This window comes from Gekko japonicus, unplaced genomic scaffold (genome assembly GCF_001447785.1).
Source record: "Gekko japonicus isolate JY-2015 unplaced genomic scaffold, Gekko_japonicus_V1.1 scaffold2216, whole genome shotgun sequence".
Classification (NCBI taxonomy): Eukaryota; Metazoa; Chordata; class Lepidosauria; order Squamata; family Gekkonidae; genus Gekko; species Gekko japonicus.
Genome location: NW_015163154.1, coordinates 137,902 through 159,549, shown reverse-complemented (window position 1 = coordinate 159,549; position 21,648 = coordinate 137,902). Strand labels below are relative to the sequence as shown.

Below are 21,648 nucleotides of genomic sequence, written 5' to 3'. Positions count from 1 at the left end.
TGAATCATCACATGCCCCAGATTTTACAGTGTTAGATATTTTCAGATTTATTTCATAATACTTCAGATTTGTAGTGTTAGATTTGTTTAAGTCTTAATTCCTGTACCTTGCTCTATTTTAGTTCTTTATTCAAAAAGAAGATCCAATAAGCCGTTGCCATTGGGCACAAATATCATGGGAGTACCACCTGGAACTGTGTTGATTCCATCTTGGATTTTTTGATATCTGTAATTGATTGAGCACTGCTGTTTTTAAGTGTTGGATGTTTTTATTCTGTTTTATATGTTTTAATTATGGCACGGCTAATTACCTTGCCCTTGTTAGCCGCCCTGAGCCCATTGGGGAGGGCGGGATACAAATGTGAAAAATAAATAAATAAATAAATATTCATTGAAGGCATTTACACACTGCCTTTTCCCATACCTGTTCAGTTCCTGTACGATGTAAAAAATATAAGCAGGTGCCACTTTTGGACATGGATGAATTTGAACTTGATTTGCACTTGTTTCCAAGGATTAATATCGTAATTTTTTAAAAATATATATTCTCCATTACAGAAGATATATTTTTGCTTCCTACCAGAGATGAAAGGAATCCTGTTGTCTATGGTGTCTTCACTACTACCAGGTATGGCTTTGATCTTTTAATCCAAACCAAATGAATTGAATAGGTGCTGCCTTGAAATAACCCCCATCCAGATTTGGCCACCTACTAAGACTTAGATTTGATTACAGTTAATCGTATTTTATCTTTACACAGCACTATGAACTAAGAGTTGAAACCTTAATGTTGCCTACTAAGAACCACTTGGTATCATAGGACCAAACTTCAAGTCTGTTCCCCAGCTAAGAAGCATTGAAGAAGTAGCATTTGCTGTACCTGACTGTTTTCACAGGCTCATTAGCTAAAATGTTGCTTTGTGGAGGATTGGCAAAATGCCAATGTGACACCTGGCCAGTGGTAGCTCTGAATTCATGTCTCAGTGTCCAGGCATAACACTCATCCACTAATTTAAATTGGCTATCACTTTTCCTATTTCTGCTTTTCAAGATTAAAATAAAAATGTTTTTTTCCCCCAGCAAGGCCATTGAGGGTTACAAGCCAATAATTTAAATCCATCAAGTGTTAGCCTCTCACAACCCCTTTAAAGTGTGTGGGGTATGGATGGAGGGTGATAGAGAGGGTGGGAGAACTGTTTCGGTGCTGATTTAAACCACAAATGATTAATTTTGGTAGAAGGTTCCTTTGACAAGAGAGGCCACCAACCTAAGTGCCCCCTTTGGCCTTTGGGGTACAGATAGCATCACTCATGGGGCCATATGTGTCCCAGGGGATGCTGATCCTGATTTTAAAATTGCAATTCTAAATTTAGACTTTATGTATAACAATTTAGACTAGTGCTTTCCCAATATTCTACATTCAGAGAAGCCTTTCTGCATCAGTATGTTGGCACCTGTGGAGCACACTTTTAGATGACAACATTGACTCATCTATTGGGCCTTGTTCTCGCCTCATCTGCATTTAGAATGTTCCAGAATGCTCCCAGTGGCCTATATTGAAGGGAAAGAAAACTAATGGTGACCAAGCTGCCTTTCAGGAAAGCTCCTGTTCTATTGCTAACTTGTTCACTGAAGAACCCTGCTAATCTTCTGCAGAATTCCAGAGTTCCTGGTAGCAATGGTTCCAATGATTTAGGCTGCAATCTTCTTGCCAAAGGCTGCACATAAACACCCACTCTTAGGCAGCTGAGTAAGATACAAATCTCCAGTCAATCAAAAACCAACTGCAGCCAGAAAGAGGGAGTTCAGCAGGCAAAATTGTTCCTGTATCCAATGGCAAGGTCTTGGAGCTCCTTCTTTGCTGTGAGTAGTCACAACATCAACATCAGATGCATTCAGAAACAGCCTCATGCTGTGTTGCTGCAGCTGTGCTCATCAGATTTGTGGTGTTGTGCTGATGCTGATGGATGACTGGTGTTTGCACATGAGCAAGTGCAGGCTTTTGCTCTCCCCCCACACATCCTCGAATGGAATCACGAGGAGCGGCGGAGCCTGTTGGCCCAGCATGGGAGCACTGGCTTATCAGAGGCGACTGGCTGGCTGAATTAGGGGGCAACAGCCAGGCAGCAACCATTCCAGTCGAGGAAGAGCTCCCCACTCCCCCGCCCTCTGTGCCAGACCATGTGAGATTAGCCAGTCGCCAGTTTCGGGGCTAAGCAGGAATTTTTGAGGCTCACTCAAATTGGCCGGGAGGGAGCCTTTTCTGCCTGCTTCACATGGTCCGGGGGGCAGGGCATAAATAGGCCTGGTAACCTGGTTAGGTCCATTTTGGGAAAGCAGAAAAGCATGGGTTGAGGGGGGGTTATTTGTGCTGGCAAGCACCCCTAGATATCAGCAATAGGAGGGGTCCTCAAACTGGGCACCTAGTGGCTTAGCAGTCCAGGATGCCCAGGCGGGGGCCTCTTCAGGGTTGGGGGAGCTTTAAGGCTTAGCAGTCGTGGGCTGGGATGTGCTCCCACATCTCCTCTATGCATCTGACGTGCGGGCCGTGATGAGTGGGGTATGGAAGAATTTCAAACCTGGCTCTGAGTCGGGGTGGGTTTGCCCTGAGGAAGCCTGCTTGCAGGCATAAAGTAACCCATGCTTAATTTGAAATAATTGAGGCAGATGAGCTTATGCATAAATAAATACCCAGTTTAACCCATTACTTGTGTGTGTGTTTCATTCGAGGGGTGGGTGGGCAAGCACCATTCCTCTTCTGGGGGCTAGTGCCTGTGGTTCCCCTTTCAAGCAGTTGGCAGGCTGCCAGTCGCTGGTGGCTTGAAGCTCATTTTGCTGTGCCAGAGAAAGTATGAGTGTGGCTTCCGGCTGTAGAATTTTGGGTCAGATAACATGATACAGCCGTGAGGAGACTACCAGTGCTTAACACTTCCCCACATTGTCATTTGTCCTCTGAAAAGCACCCTCCTCCAAACTGCTATAAAGGACAATGCCTTTCCCTCTGCAGGTTGCAAAGCATCTGAGGTGGGAAGACCTTTTGGAAATAAATAGCAGGAAGAAAGGAGATAAGCAGCCTCTCCTACCGCCCCTCTGCTGCTCCATGTAGCAGCCTCTGGCTGCTGCAGTTTACTTTAGGTTTTTTTGTTTTGTTTTTTTAAGAAACCATTAATTGTGCATTGTCTGGTTTGGCCCTTAGCTAGTCTTTTGAGATAAATGGTGGTGTTAGCTGGCTTATGTTGAACTAACTTCAGTTCTTCTTTGTTTTCTTCCAGTTCTGTTTTCAAGGGCTCTGCTGTTTGTGTGTACAGTATGGCTAACATCAGAGCAATTTTCAATGGACATTATGCCCATAAGGAGAGTGTGGATCACCACTGGGTTCAATATGAAGGGAGGATTCCATACCCCAGGCCTGGAACAGTGAGTATCCTGTTTTCCCTGTTCAGTCTTCTCTATAATTGCTATCAACTGTTTTATTTGTCTGACTTATATATAATTTATATAAATTGTATATAGTTTAAAACATCCTGGAAGATATATGTTTTAAATTATCTTCTCGCACCTTCCACATGTCAACACTTAGTGTTATCATTTGCCTTTTTAAAATATGTTGTTCTGCATAACGTATTACTCGGAAATAACATTAAGTTGGGCTATCTCTTTCCTTCTCTGCTCTCCTGATCTCTGGCTAATTTCTTTGAGTCGTTGGGGATCATCTCTGAGCCATCCACACCTCATTTAATAGAATAATGCTTTGCTTTGTCCCTTGTAACATTGTGAGTTCATGCCTGGTTCTTATTTTGTTTGTGCTTTCTTATTTTGAAAGTTTCCTTAGATGTGACTGTGACGACCTCTTTTTTGGGGAGGTCTAGTTTTACTTTAAAATGTTCTTTCAGTTTTACTCTGTAGGGTATTCTGGCTGCCACCAGGGAAATCTAGGTTTTCCCAAACCTTTTCCTATAATATTTTCCACGGGGTAGGTGTACCATGGGTCTTAGGCATTCATGAAGGTCTATGTGGTCTGAGGAAGGATTATTTGCTGAGCTGGTATACTTGAAGGAATTAGGATTTATTTAAAGAAAACATAAATACGAGGGTAAACAATGTAAACAGTACTGGGAAGGATTTGAACAAATGCTTGGTGTCTCTCACAAGCTTCTCTTTTACTGACAGGGAGGTTAAAGCAACCTTGTAACACTTTTCACTGTACTCTTCTTAGACTCTCAGCTTTCAATTGTAACTCTTATAACACAGAACTTAACCGTCTGCTTAAAACAGAGACTTTTACTCTTATATTTCACACAGGAACTTCTCACACAGAGACCTCAGGACAAAACTCATATCAACTGCTTTTCACAGCACACTCTGCTCTGACTAACTGTTTTACTCAACTGTCATACCTAACAGACACACCAGATAGACATTCCAATCATCCACACAGCATCCATTCCAAAACCCCTCCCCCTCTCTGTCACTCACCAATCATATCACTTGCCTGAGTCCATCACACTAGATTATCCTCACACAGCCATGCCAACCAACTTTTAAACACACACACACAGTAAAACATGGAATCGTTACAGTGACCATTAATATTTATCCCTTATCTCTATAAATTGTTGCAGAATATAATCAATAAAGGCGGGCAGGAAACTGCGGGGGGGGGGAGCGTGGCTGTTTGCCCTGGAACAAACTAATGCGCGGTTAAGCGATCAGACCTCCTGTGGAGGTCCTGTGGAGGTACCGTGGAGGTTCCGTGGGTAGGGAGAGGTGCCGATCACAGGACACACCTGCACGCAACGAAGAAGCGTGCGGTGCGGCTAACTGGTTTTCTTTTTTTGTGTACACGACAAATGCGCAAGTCTCCACGGAGACTTGGAAAAACGAAAACCGTTTTTCGCAAGGAGACATGGGCGGGCACCGGATGCCACCAGAAACGCGATCAGACGCCCGCCCTTGCCCCGCGGTTTCCGGAAACTAGTACCTCCGAGGTACTAGTTTTTTGCTGCACGTTTTCGGCGGGAAGCCTCAGTTGTGCCACGGAAGCGCTACGCTTCCCAGATGTGCCGGTGAGATCGTGCCCGGAAAATCCGCCTGTCTTCTGTCTCTCTTGCGTGGCTAATGTTCCGTGTGACCGCAGCCAAATAATGGTTTGCATTTTTGGACGGGAATGGAGTGGATAGGAGTGAAGTGTATGGGAATGGGCAAATTTAACTCAGAGGACCATTAGATCTACTACTGTGGCCAAGAATCCCATAGAAAAAATGGTGTGGCCTTTATAGTCAACAAGAGAATGAGAAAGACAGTAATGGCATACAGTCTCAAGAACAACAGAATGATCTTGGTCCAAACCCAAGGCAAACCATTCAGCATCACAGTAATCCAAGTCTATGCCCCAACCACTGACGCAGAAGAGGCGGAAGTGCACCGGTTCTATGAAGACCAACAACACCTCCTAGAACTAATACCAAAAACAGATGTCCTTATCATCACAGGGGACTGGAATGCTGAAGTACGAAGTCAAAAGGTAAACAGAATAAAGGACAAGTTTGGCCTTGGAGAACAAAATTAAGCCGGGCATAGGCTAACAGAGTTTTGTCAAGAGAACACACTGGTCATAGCAAACACCCTCTTCCAACAACCTAAAAGGTGACTCTACACATGGACATCACCAGATGGGAAACACTGAAATAAGATTGATTATATCATTTGCAGTCAAAGATGGAGAAATTCTATACAGTCAGTAAAAAGAAGACCTGGTGCTCACTGTGGCTCTGATCATTAGCTAATCATTGCAGAATTCAGGCTTAAACTGAGGAAAGTTGGGAAAACCACTAGGCCATTCAGGTTTGACCTAGATCACATCCCTGATGAATATACAGTGGAGGTGAAGAATAGGTTTAAGGGACTAGATTTGATAGACAGAGTGCCTGAAGAACTATGGACAGAGGTTTGTGACATTGTACAGGAGGCAGCAATCAGCACCATCCCAAAGAAAAAGAAATGCAAGAAAGCCAAGTGGCTGTCTGATGAGGCTTTACAAATAGCAGAGGAAAGAAGGAAAATGAAAGGCAAAGGTGAAAAGGAAAGATTTACCCAATTGAATGCAGATTTACAGAGAACAGCAAGGAGAGATAAGGAAGCTTTCCTGAATGAACAATGCAAAGTAATAGAGGAAAACAAAAGTAATAGAGGAAAACAATAGAATGGGAAGGACTAGAGATCTCTTCAAGAAAATTGGAGAAATCAAGGGGATGTTCCGTGCAAAGCTGGCCATGATAAAGCACAAAAATGGTAGGGACCTAACAGGAAGAGATGGCAAGAATACACAGAAGAACTATACAAGAAGGACCTCAGTGTCCTTGACAACCACGAGGGTGTGATCACTGACCTCAAGCCAGACATCCTGGAGTGCAAAGTCAAATGGGCCTTAGAAAACATTACTAACAATAAAGCTAGGAGAGGTGATGGTATCCCAGCTGAGCTATTCAAAGTCTTTTAAATATTAAAAGATGATGCTGTTAAAGTGCTGCACTCCATATGCCAACAAATTTGGAAAACGCAACAGTGGCCACAGGATTGGAAAAGGTCAGTTTACATTCCAATCCCAAAGAAGGGCAATGCCAAGGAATGTTCAAACTATCACACAATTGCACTCATTTCACATCCTAGCAAGGTCATGCTCAAGATCCTACAAGCTAGGCTTCAGCAGTACGTGGATAGAAAACTGCCAGAAGTACAAGCTGGGTTTCGAAGAGGTAGAGGAACTAGAGATCAAATTGCCAACATTCGCTGGATTATGGAGAAAGCAAGGGAGTACCAGAAAAACATCTCCTTCTGCTTCATTGACTACGCTAAAGCCTTTGATTGTGTGGATCACAACAAACTGTGGCAAGTCCTTAAAGAGATGGGAGTACCAGACCACCTCACATGTCTCCTGAGAAACTTGTATAAGGGTTAAGAAGTGACAGTTAGAACCAGATATGGAACAACTGATTGGTTTAGAATAGGAAAAGGAGTACGACAAGGATGTATATTGTCACCCTGCTTATTTAATTTATATCCAGAGTACATCATGCAAAATGCTGGCCTGGATGAATCACAAACTGGAATTAAGATTGCGGTGGGAAACATCAGCAACCTCAGGTATTCAGACGATACCACTCTAATGGCAGAAAGTGAGGGAAGACCTAAAGAGCCTCTTGCTGAGAGTGAAAGAGGAGAGCACAAAAGGTGGCTTGAAACTCAACATCAAAAAAACCTAAGATCAGGGCATCTCGCCCCATCACTCCTTGGAAAATAGAAGGGGAAGTCATGGAAGCAGTGACAGACTTCACGTTGCTGGGATCCAAGATCACTGCAGACGGTGACTGCAGCCATGAAATTAAAAGACGCCTGCTCCTTGGAAGGAAAGCTATGGCAAACCTAGACAGCATAATAAAAAGTAGAGACATCACCCTGCCTCACAAAGTACGTATGGTCAAAGCAATGGTATTCCCTGTAGTAATGTATGGCTGCGAGAGTTGGACCATAAGGAAGGCTAAGCGTCGAAGAATGGATGCTTTGGAATTATGATGCTGGAGAAGACTCTTGAGATTCCCTTGGTCTGCAAGGAAATCAAATCAGTCAATCCTAAAAGAAATCAACCCTGACTGTTCCCTGGAAGACTGAATACTGAAGCTGAAATACTTTGGCCACCAAATGAGAAGGGAGCATTCACTGGAGATGACCCTGATGTTAGGAAAGATTGAAGTTAAAAGAGGAAGGGGATTGCAAAGGATGCGATGGTTAGATAGTGTTATTGATGCAATGAACAAGTTAAGCAAACTCTGGAGGACAACAGAGGATAGGAAGGCCTGACGTGATGTGGTCCATGGGATCGTGAAGAGTCGGACTCAACCATGCGACTGAACAACAACAACAGTTTTTTACAATGCGAAAATTTGAATTATCGTTGGGGATCACACTTAACATAAAGAAAACTTTCCACATTTAGAGATTCTGATGCTGTGAGTAGAGGATTTCTGAAAGACTTGGGAGTGGAACTGGAAAACTACCATTGCACATGATATCCATGTTTTTTCCCCATCCCACCATAATCTCTGTTCTCAAAAATTTCATAGTGCTTTAAGCTATACTCTATAAAACCTAAAAGAATATAAGCCTTCTATAGCAATATATTGAATGTTGTGGGTGTCTTTTGGGCAGAGTCCATAACATTAAGAACATAAGAACATAAGAGATGCCAATGTTGGATCAGGCCAAAGTCCCATCCAGTCCAACACTCTGTATCACACAGTGGCCAGAAATACCAGTGCCATCAGGAGGTCCATGAGTGGGGCCAGGACATTAGAAGCCCTCCCACTGTTGACCCCCCCCCCCAAGCACCAAGATGACAGAGCATCACTTGCCCCAGAGTCCCTATCTATACCTTGTGGCTAATAGCCACTGATGGACCTCTGCTCCATATGCTTATCTAATTCCCTTTTGAAGCTGTCCATGCTTGTAGCCGCCACCACTTCCTGTGGCAGTGAAACATTATCCGGTACTTCCAGATTCCTGTTTCCTAGAGTTATTTTGTAATGTTTTACAATAGTGTAAGAGGACAGTTGCATGTGCACATATAATCGTATTAGTTGTTTAATATGTAGGGGAAAGGGGTGGAGCTTTCCTAGCAGATGTGGCATTTTTTGTCTTCCTGGTAGTGAAGGTTGGCAGGTATCCATGCGGGCTATCACAGAATGGAAAGTGCAATGTTTTGCTATGTAATTTTTTTTTTGGGGGGGGGGTCCTGCAAATTAATGTGGGGTTTTGAAGGCATGTTTGCTATGGTTTAAAATGCTGGTCTCTAAGGTAAGAGAGAAGAGGGGTGGATCAGTAAGTGAAGAGAGTTATGACTGGATAGTAGCTGTACCCTGAGAGCATGGATATTGGGGGGGGGGGGGCAGAGGGAGAGAGAGTGAGATGCCTGAGAGTGAGGGGAAGTTTGTGTTTTTCTTTCTTATGGAAGTTATTGGCCTAAGTGGTAAGTCAGGAAAATAAGCCTAAAGCCTTGGGGGGGGGGGGGGGGGAGAAAATGGGATAAAGATGACCTGTTATCTATCTTGCAACCAGGAAGCTAGTACTCTTAAGAAACCATTTCACTTTTGGGCTGGGTTAGGTGGGTTAGAGGTTGACTCAATCAAGGAAGCCACAGCCCCCGGTTTGTAAGTCCTGAGCAAGGCTGTTAGTGGTAGGACATTTTGGAGGTCATTAATTCATATGGTTGCCAGAAGTTCAAAGCAACTTGATGGCACTTAACACGTATAGAGGAACACACAAAGAGGTTGGAGAGTGACATTTTCCCAACCTTGAAGATTCAGCAGAAAGTGAAGTTCTCTTATCACTGTTCCCTGCCCAAGATGAGCTTTATTTTGTTTATTTAGAACATGTATACTTGTTCAGGGTGGCTCACAAAGCAAAAGGGACAATAGAATCAACGAAAATAGCATACAAATTGTCAATAATGAACAAGCCAGGGCATAAAAACATCATAAAATAGTAGCCTAATACGATATTCATTGAATAGCCCTTAGGCTCAAAGCAAGACCATAAAAGCAGCTAACAGAGATGGATAAAAAGAAATGGTTTGGCCTGGCACCTAACAGAGAATAAGGTAAGCATCAGGGGAGCCTCCGGGGGAAAGGCAGGCCTCAGGGTGGTGCCCTCACTGAAAAAACCTGGTCACTGGGTGCACCACTGCGTTTTCAATGAAGAGACAGAAACAGGAATAAAATTATCTTTAGTTTACTGAATATCAAGCAAAGCACGCAATATCATACACACACACAAGAACTAAGTAAAAACAGAGAGATTTGGTAAAGCACTTTCACATTAGCAGGTTATTGTTGGCGGGAGATATTTACCTCAGGCGATGCGCGGCTCCTAAATCTTCCAGCTGGAGGTATTAGGGTAGGGAGAAAAATATAAATGGGGAGAGAGCGTGCAAACAGACCAGCTGAGAACACGTGCAGCACTCTATCTGCGCAGACTAGAGTGTAAAGCGAAGTAAGGGTTTTAGGACAGCAAGCTGGGCAGAAGGGACACAGCAGACATAGAGGTCGTAGGAGAAGGGGGTGAGGGTGGTGAGGTCGCCCTGTGCACTAAGTTTTAAAGATGCCGGGGCAAGGAAGAGGGAGGGCTCAGGCGGCTTAACCTGGTGGCCCTGCCCTGCGATCTGGGATTGGCTAGCGTGGTGAATTTCAATTCTTTTGATTAACTTTGACCATTGGAACCTGAGAGGGGAAAGAAGTACGTGCTGAGACAATGCAGCTGACTCATTACTGGCCATGTGGATTCCTCCATGTGGACTGGAACTCTCTTGTAGTCTGACAGAGGGGGAATTCGGAATAAGCCTCTCATCTGGAGACCTGTAGTCTTAGCTAACTAATGAGTTTTCTGTGTTTGCTGTAAACCTGTGTTTGCGTACACATGATAAGCGAGAGACACACAGGAGCACCTCTGAAGCGATATGGGTCAGCGGATCAACATCTTCGGCTGGCATTGTTTCCTCTGGGTGGCCTCAATGTGACCTCTTTATTACACAGTCTTTTTTATTAGCCCTTTGTATCAAGTTTTATTCATATATCACAGTCCAGAAATAGCCCAATATGATGCCTTTGGGTTAACACCGCAGTTGCACACATTGCTACCTGCTACTTCTAGGTCTCATGTGGAGATACAGGTTCATACAAACAGCATCGCCAAGTTTTCCGGCCAGATCGCAAGCTGTCAGACCCACGTGCCCATGCCTGTGTTGTTGTTGACCATCTGAACCTGGCTGCATGTAGCATCCCTAAAAAGATGCCACTGTATATTTTGATTTCTTGCACTCTGAGCCACTGGGCCTTATTAATGTGGAACACCAGTGAACTCCTTTAAGACAGTCTGAGTAAAAAAAACAAACAAACACAGATGACATCTGTTGTGGATTCATGCTTGTAAAGTACGCAAGAGAATGGAATCCAAAATTAAGATCAGTGACTACTGGGACTACACAAGGTAGAAAAAAATCTTCCTTTTTGAAAGTTCCCATACACCTAGTAGCAAATTAAGAACAACCAACAAGCTTGCTGTGAAGTGTATTTTCTTTTCTGTTGATTGCTGGAGATGTTGGTTACTCCCTTCAAGCATTTTAACACCCTTTCAAAGAAAAGTATGAGGTTTTATGCTCTGCTCATTTGCCTTCATCTCATCTGCCTCATAGGAAGACCAAACCCTATGAGGAAAGGCTGAAGGACTTGGGAATGTTTAGTTTGGAGAAGAAGAGGTTGAGGGGGACATGATTTCTCTCTTTAAGTATTGGAAGGGCTGTCACTTAAAGGAGGGTAGGTAGCTGTTCCTGTTGGCAGCAGAGGATAGGACTCACAAAAATGGGTCTAAATTAAAGGTGGGAAGGAACCAGCTGGATATTAGGAAAACCTTTTTTTACAGTAAAGAGTTGTGCAACAGTAGAATCAGCTGCCTATGGAGATGGTAAGCTCCCCCTCAGTGGCAGTCTTTAAGGAGCGATTGGACAAACACTTGTTAGGGATGCTTTACACTCATCCTTCAACTCTTTGATTCTATGATTCTATCTCATAAGTCAACCAGACAACTTTAGGTATGTGCTGGGGGAGCACTTTGACATTGGACACTGTTTCTGGTGGCACTTTGTGGCAGAAAGCAGTGCCTACCTCTGTACCTCTGCAATTGATTGTGTGGTGTCAATCATCTCCATAACACACTCCCTGAGCATCACTTGACTGCCCTCTGGTGTTACAAAAGAGGTTTGGGTTGAGAGAAAAAAGTGGTACTGCGTAAGACAAGATGCATGCTACTTACAGATCAGTAGAGTGAAGCACCCTCCACTGCTTTCAGTGCAAACGTGTATTTTTGCCCCAGGGCTGAGCCTTTGGGCGCGGGGGGGGGGGGAGAGATTCTGTAAATGGAGCTGGCTGGCCCCTGTGATACCACTGAGACCTCTTTCCAATGTGGCAAGCCTTTCATAAAAGTGTCCCCTTTTGAAGATGACAGTGCATGTACTGAGAAAAGCGTGAGCTATCCATGTATTCCCCCTACCCATGCTCCTTGCCCTCCACATTTTCAGGTTACAGGTTGTATACAACAGTGTGTATACTTGTGCAAACAGGGCATTGTACATTTACACAACAGGCACAATCCCATTCTCCCTCCACCCACCCACACATACATTAGGATACTTTGTTAACATCTGCACAGGGATTCTATTTCAGCTGCTCACTCACTTGTGCTCCCTTTTGGTAGAATAATTCACATAGCCTCTCTACCACACGCCTTTCTTTATCCAACCAGTGGAATAGATGTCCATTCTATTTGAACAGCTGTGAACTGCAGACAAAGGATCTTGCCCACTTTCCTATGTACCATTTGGCTCTGTGGAGGCTATATGATATTAAAAATGTTAAAAGGGTCAAGCTACAGCAGATAAAATAGTATCAAAATAAATATTTATTATATGGTGTACACAATAGTAAAATTAAAAACATAGGACATCATCATCATCATCCCCACTCTCCCGAAGACCTGCATTAAAAGTCAAAACAAGTTTTACATAAGTTGTAATAATTTGCCATACAAAGTTGATGAATGCACCAAATGACCAACACGACCATACATATTTCGGTCTCAAGGACTTTCCTCAGTGGTCAATAGTACATAATGTTTAAAAAACACATCCAGAAAATAATATATATCAATCCTGACCAGGTGTTGTAATCTGGAAATACAAAGGGAAGAGAGAAGAAAAAAGCCAAATTGTTATAATAAAAATAAGTATTAATTTTTGAAAATTCTGCAAAAAACCCCAACAAAACAATTTCTACTTCATGTATTGTGTGGTATGATGTAAACTTATAAAGCAGGTCATGGATCCCTTCACATGGTAACTGCACTCACACATAAATCTTCATTGATGTTATAATTTGTAAAGCACAAATTATGTATGAGCTAAATTATATAAATATATAAATGAATATTTAAATCTGAGAATATTTAAACCTACAGACAAACCTGGTATAAAGTTTCCAAGCAGCAATTGAAATCAAATGGCACATTTGTCATAATAAAGTCAGCTACATGGTGGAATGAAAGGATGATGTAATACCTCCCATGTGGTATGTAATTCTGCTCCCGAAGGAAGGAGAAGAGAGGAGGGGGGAAGGGGAGAAAGAGGGGGGGCGCCAAAGGATCAGCACTGCCCATTGGAGAACACCAGGCATGTAGCCGCTCAAAACCAAACACAGTAAGTCCAGTCCACTTCTTCATTCAATCCCATAGGTGTCAATGTCTGAAGATGGTGAATCCAAAACAATTCTGTTTTCTATAGGAATATATGCAGGCTTGAAGATGAACGCTGAACACATATCACAACCCAGAATCACAGCTGCTTCTCAGTGTGGCCGGAAGTAAGATAATAGTTGATGAGCAGAGCATTTAGTTTCTTTTGTCTAATACAGCTCTTATGTTCAAAAATTCTAGTAGTCACACATACATTAAGTCATAAGGACACTGAATAACATAAATTACTCCCTTAAAGTTACAATTGCTGAATGAGTTAATAGAAAAAGTCCTAGTATTGGATGCATTCTGAAACATTTTTCTGGTCACTGCACAAGCGCATCCTGTGCAGTGATCACATGGGAAAAAAACTTTAGGTGTTGTCTAGGAAGGGGCATGAACCTCATCACAAACCTGATTTCATCACGAACATGGCTGGTTAATGGTTTGTGAGGCCTCAGTTTGTGTGATCATATCTCTCATGTACTGCCATGTTTTTCACTGAGGTTCATAACTGCAGTTTATGAGCAAGACACGCTGGTGCAGATGAAATAATTTATTTATTTATAGATTCAATTTATATCCCGCCCTCCCCACTACGCGGGCTCAGGGCAGCTTACAATCAGGCATAAGCCAGTATTAAATATAAAACATATTTAAAACCATTTTAAATCTCTACAGTACAATAACATTATTATTAACAAAAGTGCTATGAATGTTCTAGCATTGTCAAAGCAATGGGGGGATGGACTTCTACAGCCCTGGAAACACCTATAGTGGCCCTCCAAAGCTTGACAGGGAACTCTCGCTGCCAACAAGAGAGCTCCCATTCTGCTGTATGGAAACAGAACGGATATATACCCCCCCCCATCTCACACACAGCTCTTTTTACTTGGCAGGAGGCAGAGAGGGAGATAACTGTTAGAAGCAAAGAGAGAAAAAGTCCTGTGAACAGTGTTGGTGTTTCACGCAGGGCCGGCTCGCCCGCTAGGCGAACTAGGCATTCGCCTAGAGCGTGGACCGGCCTTTAGGGCGTGGGAGGAGAGGCAGGGGCAGCCGCCACATTGGCAACCCTGCCCTGGCTCTCCAGAGAAGGCCACACATCTTCCAGCCCGGAGGGCGCTGGGCTCACCCACCAGTCCCACCGCCGCCTGCCTGCAGCTCTTCCTGCTTCTGCTACTCCTCGATCAGGTCCTGCACGTCACCCCCTCCCTCGCCTGCCTGCCTGCCTGCCTCTGCTCCACCTCCAACGGGAGGACTCACCGGGTCCTAGCGCTCCCTGCCCTGCTGGGGATCAGGGCACTCGGCGTGTTCAGAAGCTCCTCCCCAGGGTTGCCAAGCTCCCCCCCGCCCAGCACCGCCGCCAAGTGTGCCCCCTGCATCACCACCTTCGACTCCCCAGTGCTGCTGCATGCTGATCTGTGGCCACTGAAAACATGCAAGATAAGGCAGGCAGGGGTGCAGTGGCTTGCGCGCAGCCTCCCCCCCTTGAACCCAGCCACCCAGGCCCCAGACCCAGGGAGGGGACCCACACCCAAATGCCGCCGCCGCCCTCAGGCCCGCCCGGGCGCTTCCCTCCCTCCCTTCCTTCCTCCAGGGAAGAAGCAGCAAAGGGGGCCGGGAGCTGAGGGAGGGAGGCCGCTCCGCCGAGGGGGGGGAGGGAGGAAAGAAGGAAGGCCCCCCGCCACAGCCTGCCTGCCACGGCACTGACCTGCTGCCCTCTGTGGCCACCCTGACGCATCCCCGTCTTGGTTCTGGCCATGCAGATGCCCCAGCGGGCCGGATCACCGAGGATGCGCACGGTGGAGGTGGGGGGAGGAGGTGGCAAAAGGTAGGTCTCCAGGCGCCTAGGGCGCAGAAACACCTCGGGCCAGCCCTGGTTTCAGGACTCTCTGAGGCACCTGACCCTCTGCTACAGTCAGGCAGAGGGGCTCAGCTAGTCTCCTTCAGTGGGAGTTTTCAACACTTGTCCCTGACTGGGGTGGTGTCTGGTGGGCTCAGGGCTCTGAGCCACCACCTTTCCCTCTGCTACAGCCAGGCAGAGAGACACAGTTAGTGGGTTCCTCAGCTGAGGACCCACACACACACACAAAATCTCCCCTTCAGTGGGATTTTTACATACCTGTCCCTGACTGGGATAGTGTCTGGTAGGGCTCAGGGTTCTGAGCCCAGCACCTGCTACAGCTAGGCAGAGGGGCTCAGCCAGTGGGTTCCTTGGCAGATGACCTACCCTCCTGCCTAATTATCAACACCCCTCTGTTCCGTGAGAGTGGGGGACAGGGGTGCTCCTTGTGGGGGGAAGAAGTTCACCACCCATCCCACTGGCCCCCATCCCAGTGGAACAATCCTGTCCTGCTAGCCCACTGGTGCCCAGCAGTACTGGGGTGCCACTGGGGAGTCTCAGAGTCTCTTTTGCCTAATGTGTTCTTGGGGATGCACTCGGAGGCAGAAGCGCTATTAGCGCTGCCAGAACCAGAGCAGTTGCTAAAACTGTTTGTGGAGGAGGAATCTGACAGTAGTGAATTAGGGGGTTTTGGGGAGACATCCATGCCCTCCACATCCCAACTCCTTGGGCTGCTCCCACCTTGAGTCCACCCCTCTGTCAGTCCTCCCAGCCCAGCACCACACCACAGTGGCTAAGCCTCCAGCCTGCCACAATTTTACATCCCCGGTTTCAGGCCACATTTTGGGAGCATTACCACACCCTCCCCAATGACCCCTGTGTGGCAAAGTGCCTGGTGTGCAATCTACAGATCTGGAGGGGCTCAAACCCCCAACACTTATCATCCTCCACCTTCTGCAGGCACCTGCAAAGGGCGCCCTCGAGTCTGTTGCCTCCAGAGCAAAGAGTGGCACCCAGGAGGGGAAAGAAGAGGCCTGTTTTGTCTTGGCGAAGGGGGGGAGCAGAAGTCCCCTGCAAGCAGAAAGACTCTCACTGAGGGTGCTGTGGGTGGGAGTGGAACCTCTAGCCACAGGCAGGCTACCCTTGAGGTCATTCCCATGGGGATGCTGGCACTGCCAAGCAAAAGGACTAGGGGGAAGGCCCAGGAGGCAATCACTTACCTCATCGGTGAGATGGTTGCTGTGGATGGCCAACCTTTGTCCATTGTGGAGCATGTGGCCTTTTGCTGACTGTTGTGTTACATTGCTCCATGGTATTCCATCCCCTCATGAAGGACCCTGAGCCGGCGTGTCTTGCCTTCCATGCACTGCTCTGCAGTAGACATGGTCCAGGCCAAACTATCCAGAGTGCAAGGGTGGACTGTACACTTCGTGGCAGACCTGTGGAGCAGCCAGCATTGGGTGACATCATCCGCGGCTACATGGTCACGGACATGGATGCCAACATGCTGACAGCAGTGAAGGGTGCACACCTCAAGGGCATCGTCTGCCTGGCACACACCCTGCACCTGGGGTAAGGGATGCTCTCGAATTGGGGAGCAGTGTCACACTGAAGACACACTCCTTGTTGGAGATCTGCCCGCACCTGGCTCTCTCACAGCATTAAGTCTGCCCGTTGGCTGTGCAAGCAGCAGCGGGGAGCCCAAACAGCGGCTCGTACAGTACATACCCACCCGCTGGAACTCCACCTATGCAATGATTGCATGTCTGGTGGGAGCAGAAGAGCACAGTGCAGGGCATCATCTCCTCTATGCCCATCCTGCACTGGGGACAAGAGCTTAGCATAAGCGTTAATGACTGGTTAATCCTCTCCCAAATGCTGCATGTTCTGAAGCCATTCCAGGACACCACTGATATCCTCTGCTTCCATATGACCAGTCTTGGGCAAGCCATCCCCCTGATCCATGGTCTGGCCTTCACACTGGAGCAAGGAACAGCTCTTCTCCTGAGGGCCAGAGCCTTGGCAGAGAGATTGCGGCTGGGCATGGCCGCCAAGTTGCATCCTCTCCGCAAGGAGGAGTACAAAATGCCCTGCATCTGTGACCCCAATATAGAGGGCATCATCTGTAACTTGGAGGTCCTGCAATAGAGGCAGGACCTCTGCAGAGAAGTGTGGAGGCTGCAGGCCAACCAATGTGGCCAGAGGGAACAGGGGATGGAAGAGGCTGAGGGGAAGAGAAGGAGCAGCAGCAGCAGCCCAGCACCTCAGTCCCCAAGAGCCCAAGCAGGAAGGATCCCCAGGACTGGTCCTCAGTGGTGATCTGGGAAGTCGGTGACATCGGGGAGGCCAGGCGTGCCCTGGCGGAGGACTTGGTGGAGGTGATGGTGAGAAAGTACCTTGCTGATCCCTCCCCCCAAGCCCACTGACTCCAATCCCCTGGAGTACTGGTCATGCAAGGCTGCCATCTGGCCTGACCTATCCTGCATGGCCATGAGCCTCTTCTCCTGCCCCCCCCCACCAGCCCCCACCAGTGTCTAGAGTGAGCGGGTGTTCCATCCAGGAGACATCCTCAGCCCCCCTGCCTGGACCCAGCCCTGGTGGATGATTTGGCCTTCCTCAAGGTCAACCTCCCACTGCTAGATTACCCCTCTCTGGACCTCGGGGAGTAAAGATCCAGGACTCCTGTCCCCTCTTCCCCCCATTCCCCCACTCCTCTCTGAGACATCTGGCATGCAGCCCATGGGTTCAACTCTCGGTGCTTGGGTGGGAGGATAGCCACCTCTGCCCGGGGTGAGTAGGCTGGGGGTCCCCCCACAACCCAAGCAGCACCCACCCCATAATGAAACACATGCCTCATACCTAGAGACCCAATAGTCACCTCGCAGTGCAACCTACCTCATTGAGCAAGATCCAGCTGATTGATGGAGGGAGGCTGGAAGCGACAATTTTTGGGGGGATGCAAAGGCAAAGGAGGAGGGGTGCATTGACAGAGTGAGGCTGGAAGCACCATTTCTGAGGGGGACACAAATGCTTGGGAGGAGGTGTTCAAAAATCCCAATGAGATGCCCTAACCTGGATAGCCCAGGCAAGCCCGATCTTGTCAGATCTCAGAAGCCAAGCAGGGTTGATGCTGGCAAATATTTGGATGGGAGACCTCCTTGAAATACCAGAGGCAGGAGGCCATCTCTCTGAATATCCTCCAGGCCCCCAGTAGAGGTCAGTCACCAGAGGTTGCCATGACTTCCAGGTGCATGTGCATGTGCACATGCATACACATGTGAAAAATACAAAAAAAATACCCCCCAAAAAAAACCCAGCCAAGGAATCCACCAGCTAAGCCCCTCTGCTCAGTATGAGCAGAATAGGTGCCCCAGAGCCCTGAGCAACCACAAAACTCAAACCTCAGCCAGGGAGAGGTGTTTACAAATCCCAATGCGGGAGGGTGTGGGTTCTCAGCTGAGGACCCTAGTAGCTAAGCCCCCCATCCACGCACGTGTCTTTACCGTATCTGTCCCCCCCCAAAAATTGTCACTTTCAGCCTCCCCGTGTCCACATCTGCCTCCTCATGATTTCTTTACCCCCAAGAATTGTTGCCAGAGCCGAAGTGGGGCGTACCTCTTGGTCAAACAGACGTGTGCACACATGCACACGGTTGGCCGTGGTGCAGTAGCTGCATGTATCCATGACCACATCCCCTGACTCCTGAATACCTCATTGGGGCTGGGCTGAGAGCAGCCTGCTGTCTGGTGGTATGGGCAGCGCCAGGAGCCAGTTCCCTCCAGGTCAGAACACCTCTTGTCTGAGGTGGGCACACTTGTCTGAGGTGGAACACCTCTTGTCTGAGGTGGGCACACTTGAGCCCAGAACGAAAGAAGTAAGCTTGGAGTAGGTGGACTAAATTTTAATGTAACCATAAAAGTTGTTTGGTTAAGTTTTTCTGACTCTCCATAGCATCCATGCTTCAGAAAGGAAAAAATGATATGGCATGTTTTAGACAAACTTACTGGAGGGTGCAGGGCAGCTGCCAAACCGAGTCCTCAACGATTCCAGATGCCACCTGAACTAACATTTTGGCTTCATCCAGGAGCAGACATCAGCCAGGAGAGTCCAGCTCTCTTTTTACAAAAATATTTTTCTTTGAGTTAAAAACACACACAAAAAAAGATTCTTGCACAGCTTGCTTCCTGATTGTTCTCCATGTGTGCATAATCGGTACTCTTGTGTCTACAGATCAGTAGAGTTACCACAACTTCAACTTTCTTGCATTCCTCTGAAGCTTTCTGTGGCCTACGCCCTGTCCCCCCCCCCCATATAGGCATCCACTGATGCCAAGAAATGATGTAATGTCACTGAGCAAGGTTAGCATATTCAGCAGAATTGAGTGGTAAATCCTTTCCTGAACTAGATTACTTCAGGATGCAGGTGTGTGGGTGGTGGGGGGGAGGGGGGAGTGTTGCATACATGAACTCTTGCCTTCAGGGAGAAATTCTCTCTGCTACAGAAGTCTGGTATGTTAATGAGAACAGTTTGGCTTAGCCGGCCAAGTGTTGGTGGAAGGAAAAGGAAGTGGATGACCTGCAGGGGAGGGCCCAGCCCCCAGCCCCCAGCCCCCAGCCCATGCTGCAAACCCATTACCATAGTAACATAGTACTGATGCTGTTTCAGAAACAAATCTATTTGGCCTATGCATTTTAAACTTCTCACCAACCTGCTGTTTTCCTATGGAGAGGAAGCTGGGGTATGTGCAGGGCCTGCTCCAGGTCTTTTTGCACACTAGGCGAGGCTTCTTTCTCTCTCCCCCCCCCCCCACGCACCATGCACAGTCAACCTCTTAATCCCAGAGCCAGGAGGCAACCTCAGGGGAAGGCCTCAGCCTCTCTGCTCTGTTGTTGGCCATCCAGAGGAACTGGTTGGCCACTGTGTGAGACAGGATGCTGGACTAGAGGGACCACTGGTCTTTCGTGGGGCAGGATACAGCCACGAGAACCCACACCCAGGCTGGACTTCTACAACACTCTCTTCGTGTGGGGACCAGCATTCCCTCTAAACTGAGTTAGTGTGAGCTAGGTCATAGTTTTTTAGCCTCCAGCTCACACATTTTTGCCTTAGCTCAGGAAGGATGGCTCCAGAGCAAAGTAATTTATGCAGTAAACGATTTCATGTTTAACTGTGTGTGTGTGACTTTAAAAGTTTGGATGCATGGCTGTATGATAGCATGACTGTATGATAGTCTAGAGTAGTGGAAACAAGCAAGTGGTGTGATTGGTGAGTGACAGAGAGGGGAGGGGTTTTGGAAGTGATGCTGTGTGGATGATCTTTATGTCTATCAGGAGTGACAGTTGGAGGTTTGGACAGCTGGAGTGTGACAGTTGATGAAGATCAGTTAAGTTCTGATTTCTGGGAGAGAAGCAGAAGTTCTGTGTATGAGAGGAGTGAGACCCATCCCTGTGGGGGATGAGTTTAGTTCTGGGGTCTGAAGGAGAGACCTTCTTGTGTGTGTTATGAAAAGTTGAAGTATAAAGAAACAGTAACCATATATGGCCTGAAGGAAAAGTGTTACAAAGTTACCTAAGGAAAAATCCCTGTCAGTAGGGAGCAGACTGTGTGTTATACCTACTTTACTAGTTACATGGTTCTACCCTCGTATTTATGCTTTCTTTAAATAAATCCTATTTCATTCAAGTATACCAGCTCTGGAAAGAATCCTTCCTCAGACCACATAGTTCCTCGAAAGCTTAAACCCTCGATATACCTACCCAGTGATGAATATTATATTATAAAGGTTTGGAAAGCCTTAAATTTCCTGGTGGCAGCCGGATTACCCAGTAGAGAAAAACATAAAGTACACTTTTAAAGGGAAACCAGACCTCCCCAATAAAGGGGTCGTCACAGATGGTTCCAGAGCAAACTAATTTATGCAGTAGCCAAATTGCTCGCTCACAACCTTAATGCCAGTGGCTCACAAAGTAGGATTTTTGCTCACAAGACTCCACAGCTTAGAGGGAACTTTGGTGGGGACTCTTCCCAAACCTCTGGAATGTTCTGTGGATCATATTTCCCTCCTCTATTTAATATTCAGTCACACTTAAACTCTCTGGGATAGGCTTGCCAATCTCCAGGTGGGGCCTGGAGATCTCCCAGTATTACAACTGATCTCTAGAAGACAGAGATCAGTCCTCCTGGAGCAAATGGCTGCTTTGGCAGATGGACTGTACAGCATGATATCTGCTGAGCTCCCCCCCCTCCACAGTCCCCAGGCTCCACCTCCCCAAATCTCCAGGCATTTTCCAACCCAGAGCTGGCAACCTGAGCTCAGTCTGGGACCTCACCCCCTCCCCTTTTCTTCTCTGCCTCTGTCTCCATTCACCACCCTGCCCCCTCCTCATCACTACGTCCTTCCACTCAAGTGCATTTTCACCTCAGTGCATTTGCAACTCACCAGACTGGGGGGGGGGGGGGGCCCCCGGCTGCGGC

At 47.0% G+C, this 21,648-nt stretch overlaps 1 protein-coding gene across 1 annotated transcript in view; it reads left to right on the top strand.

Moving 5' to 3' along the window:
- SEMA3D (semaphorin 3D) overlaps positions 1-21,648 on the top strand; it is a 170,209-nt gene that overhangs the window by 83,026 nt on the left and 65,535 nt on the right. Inside the window, exons 9-10 of the mRNA XM_015407058.1 lie at positions 558-627; positions 3,272-3,416. Coding sequence (XP_015262544.1) covers positions 558-627; positions 3,272-3,416 — 215 coding nt within the window. The remainder of the gene's footprint in view (positions 1-557; positions 628-3,271; positions 3,417-21,648) is intronic.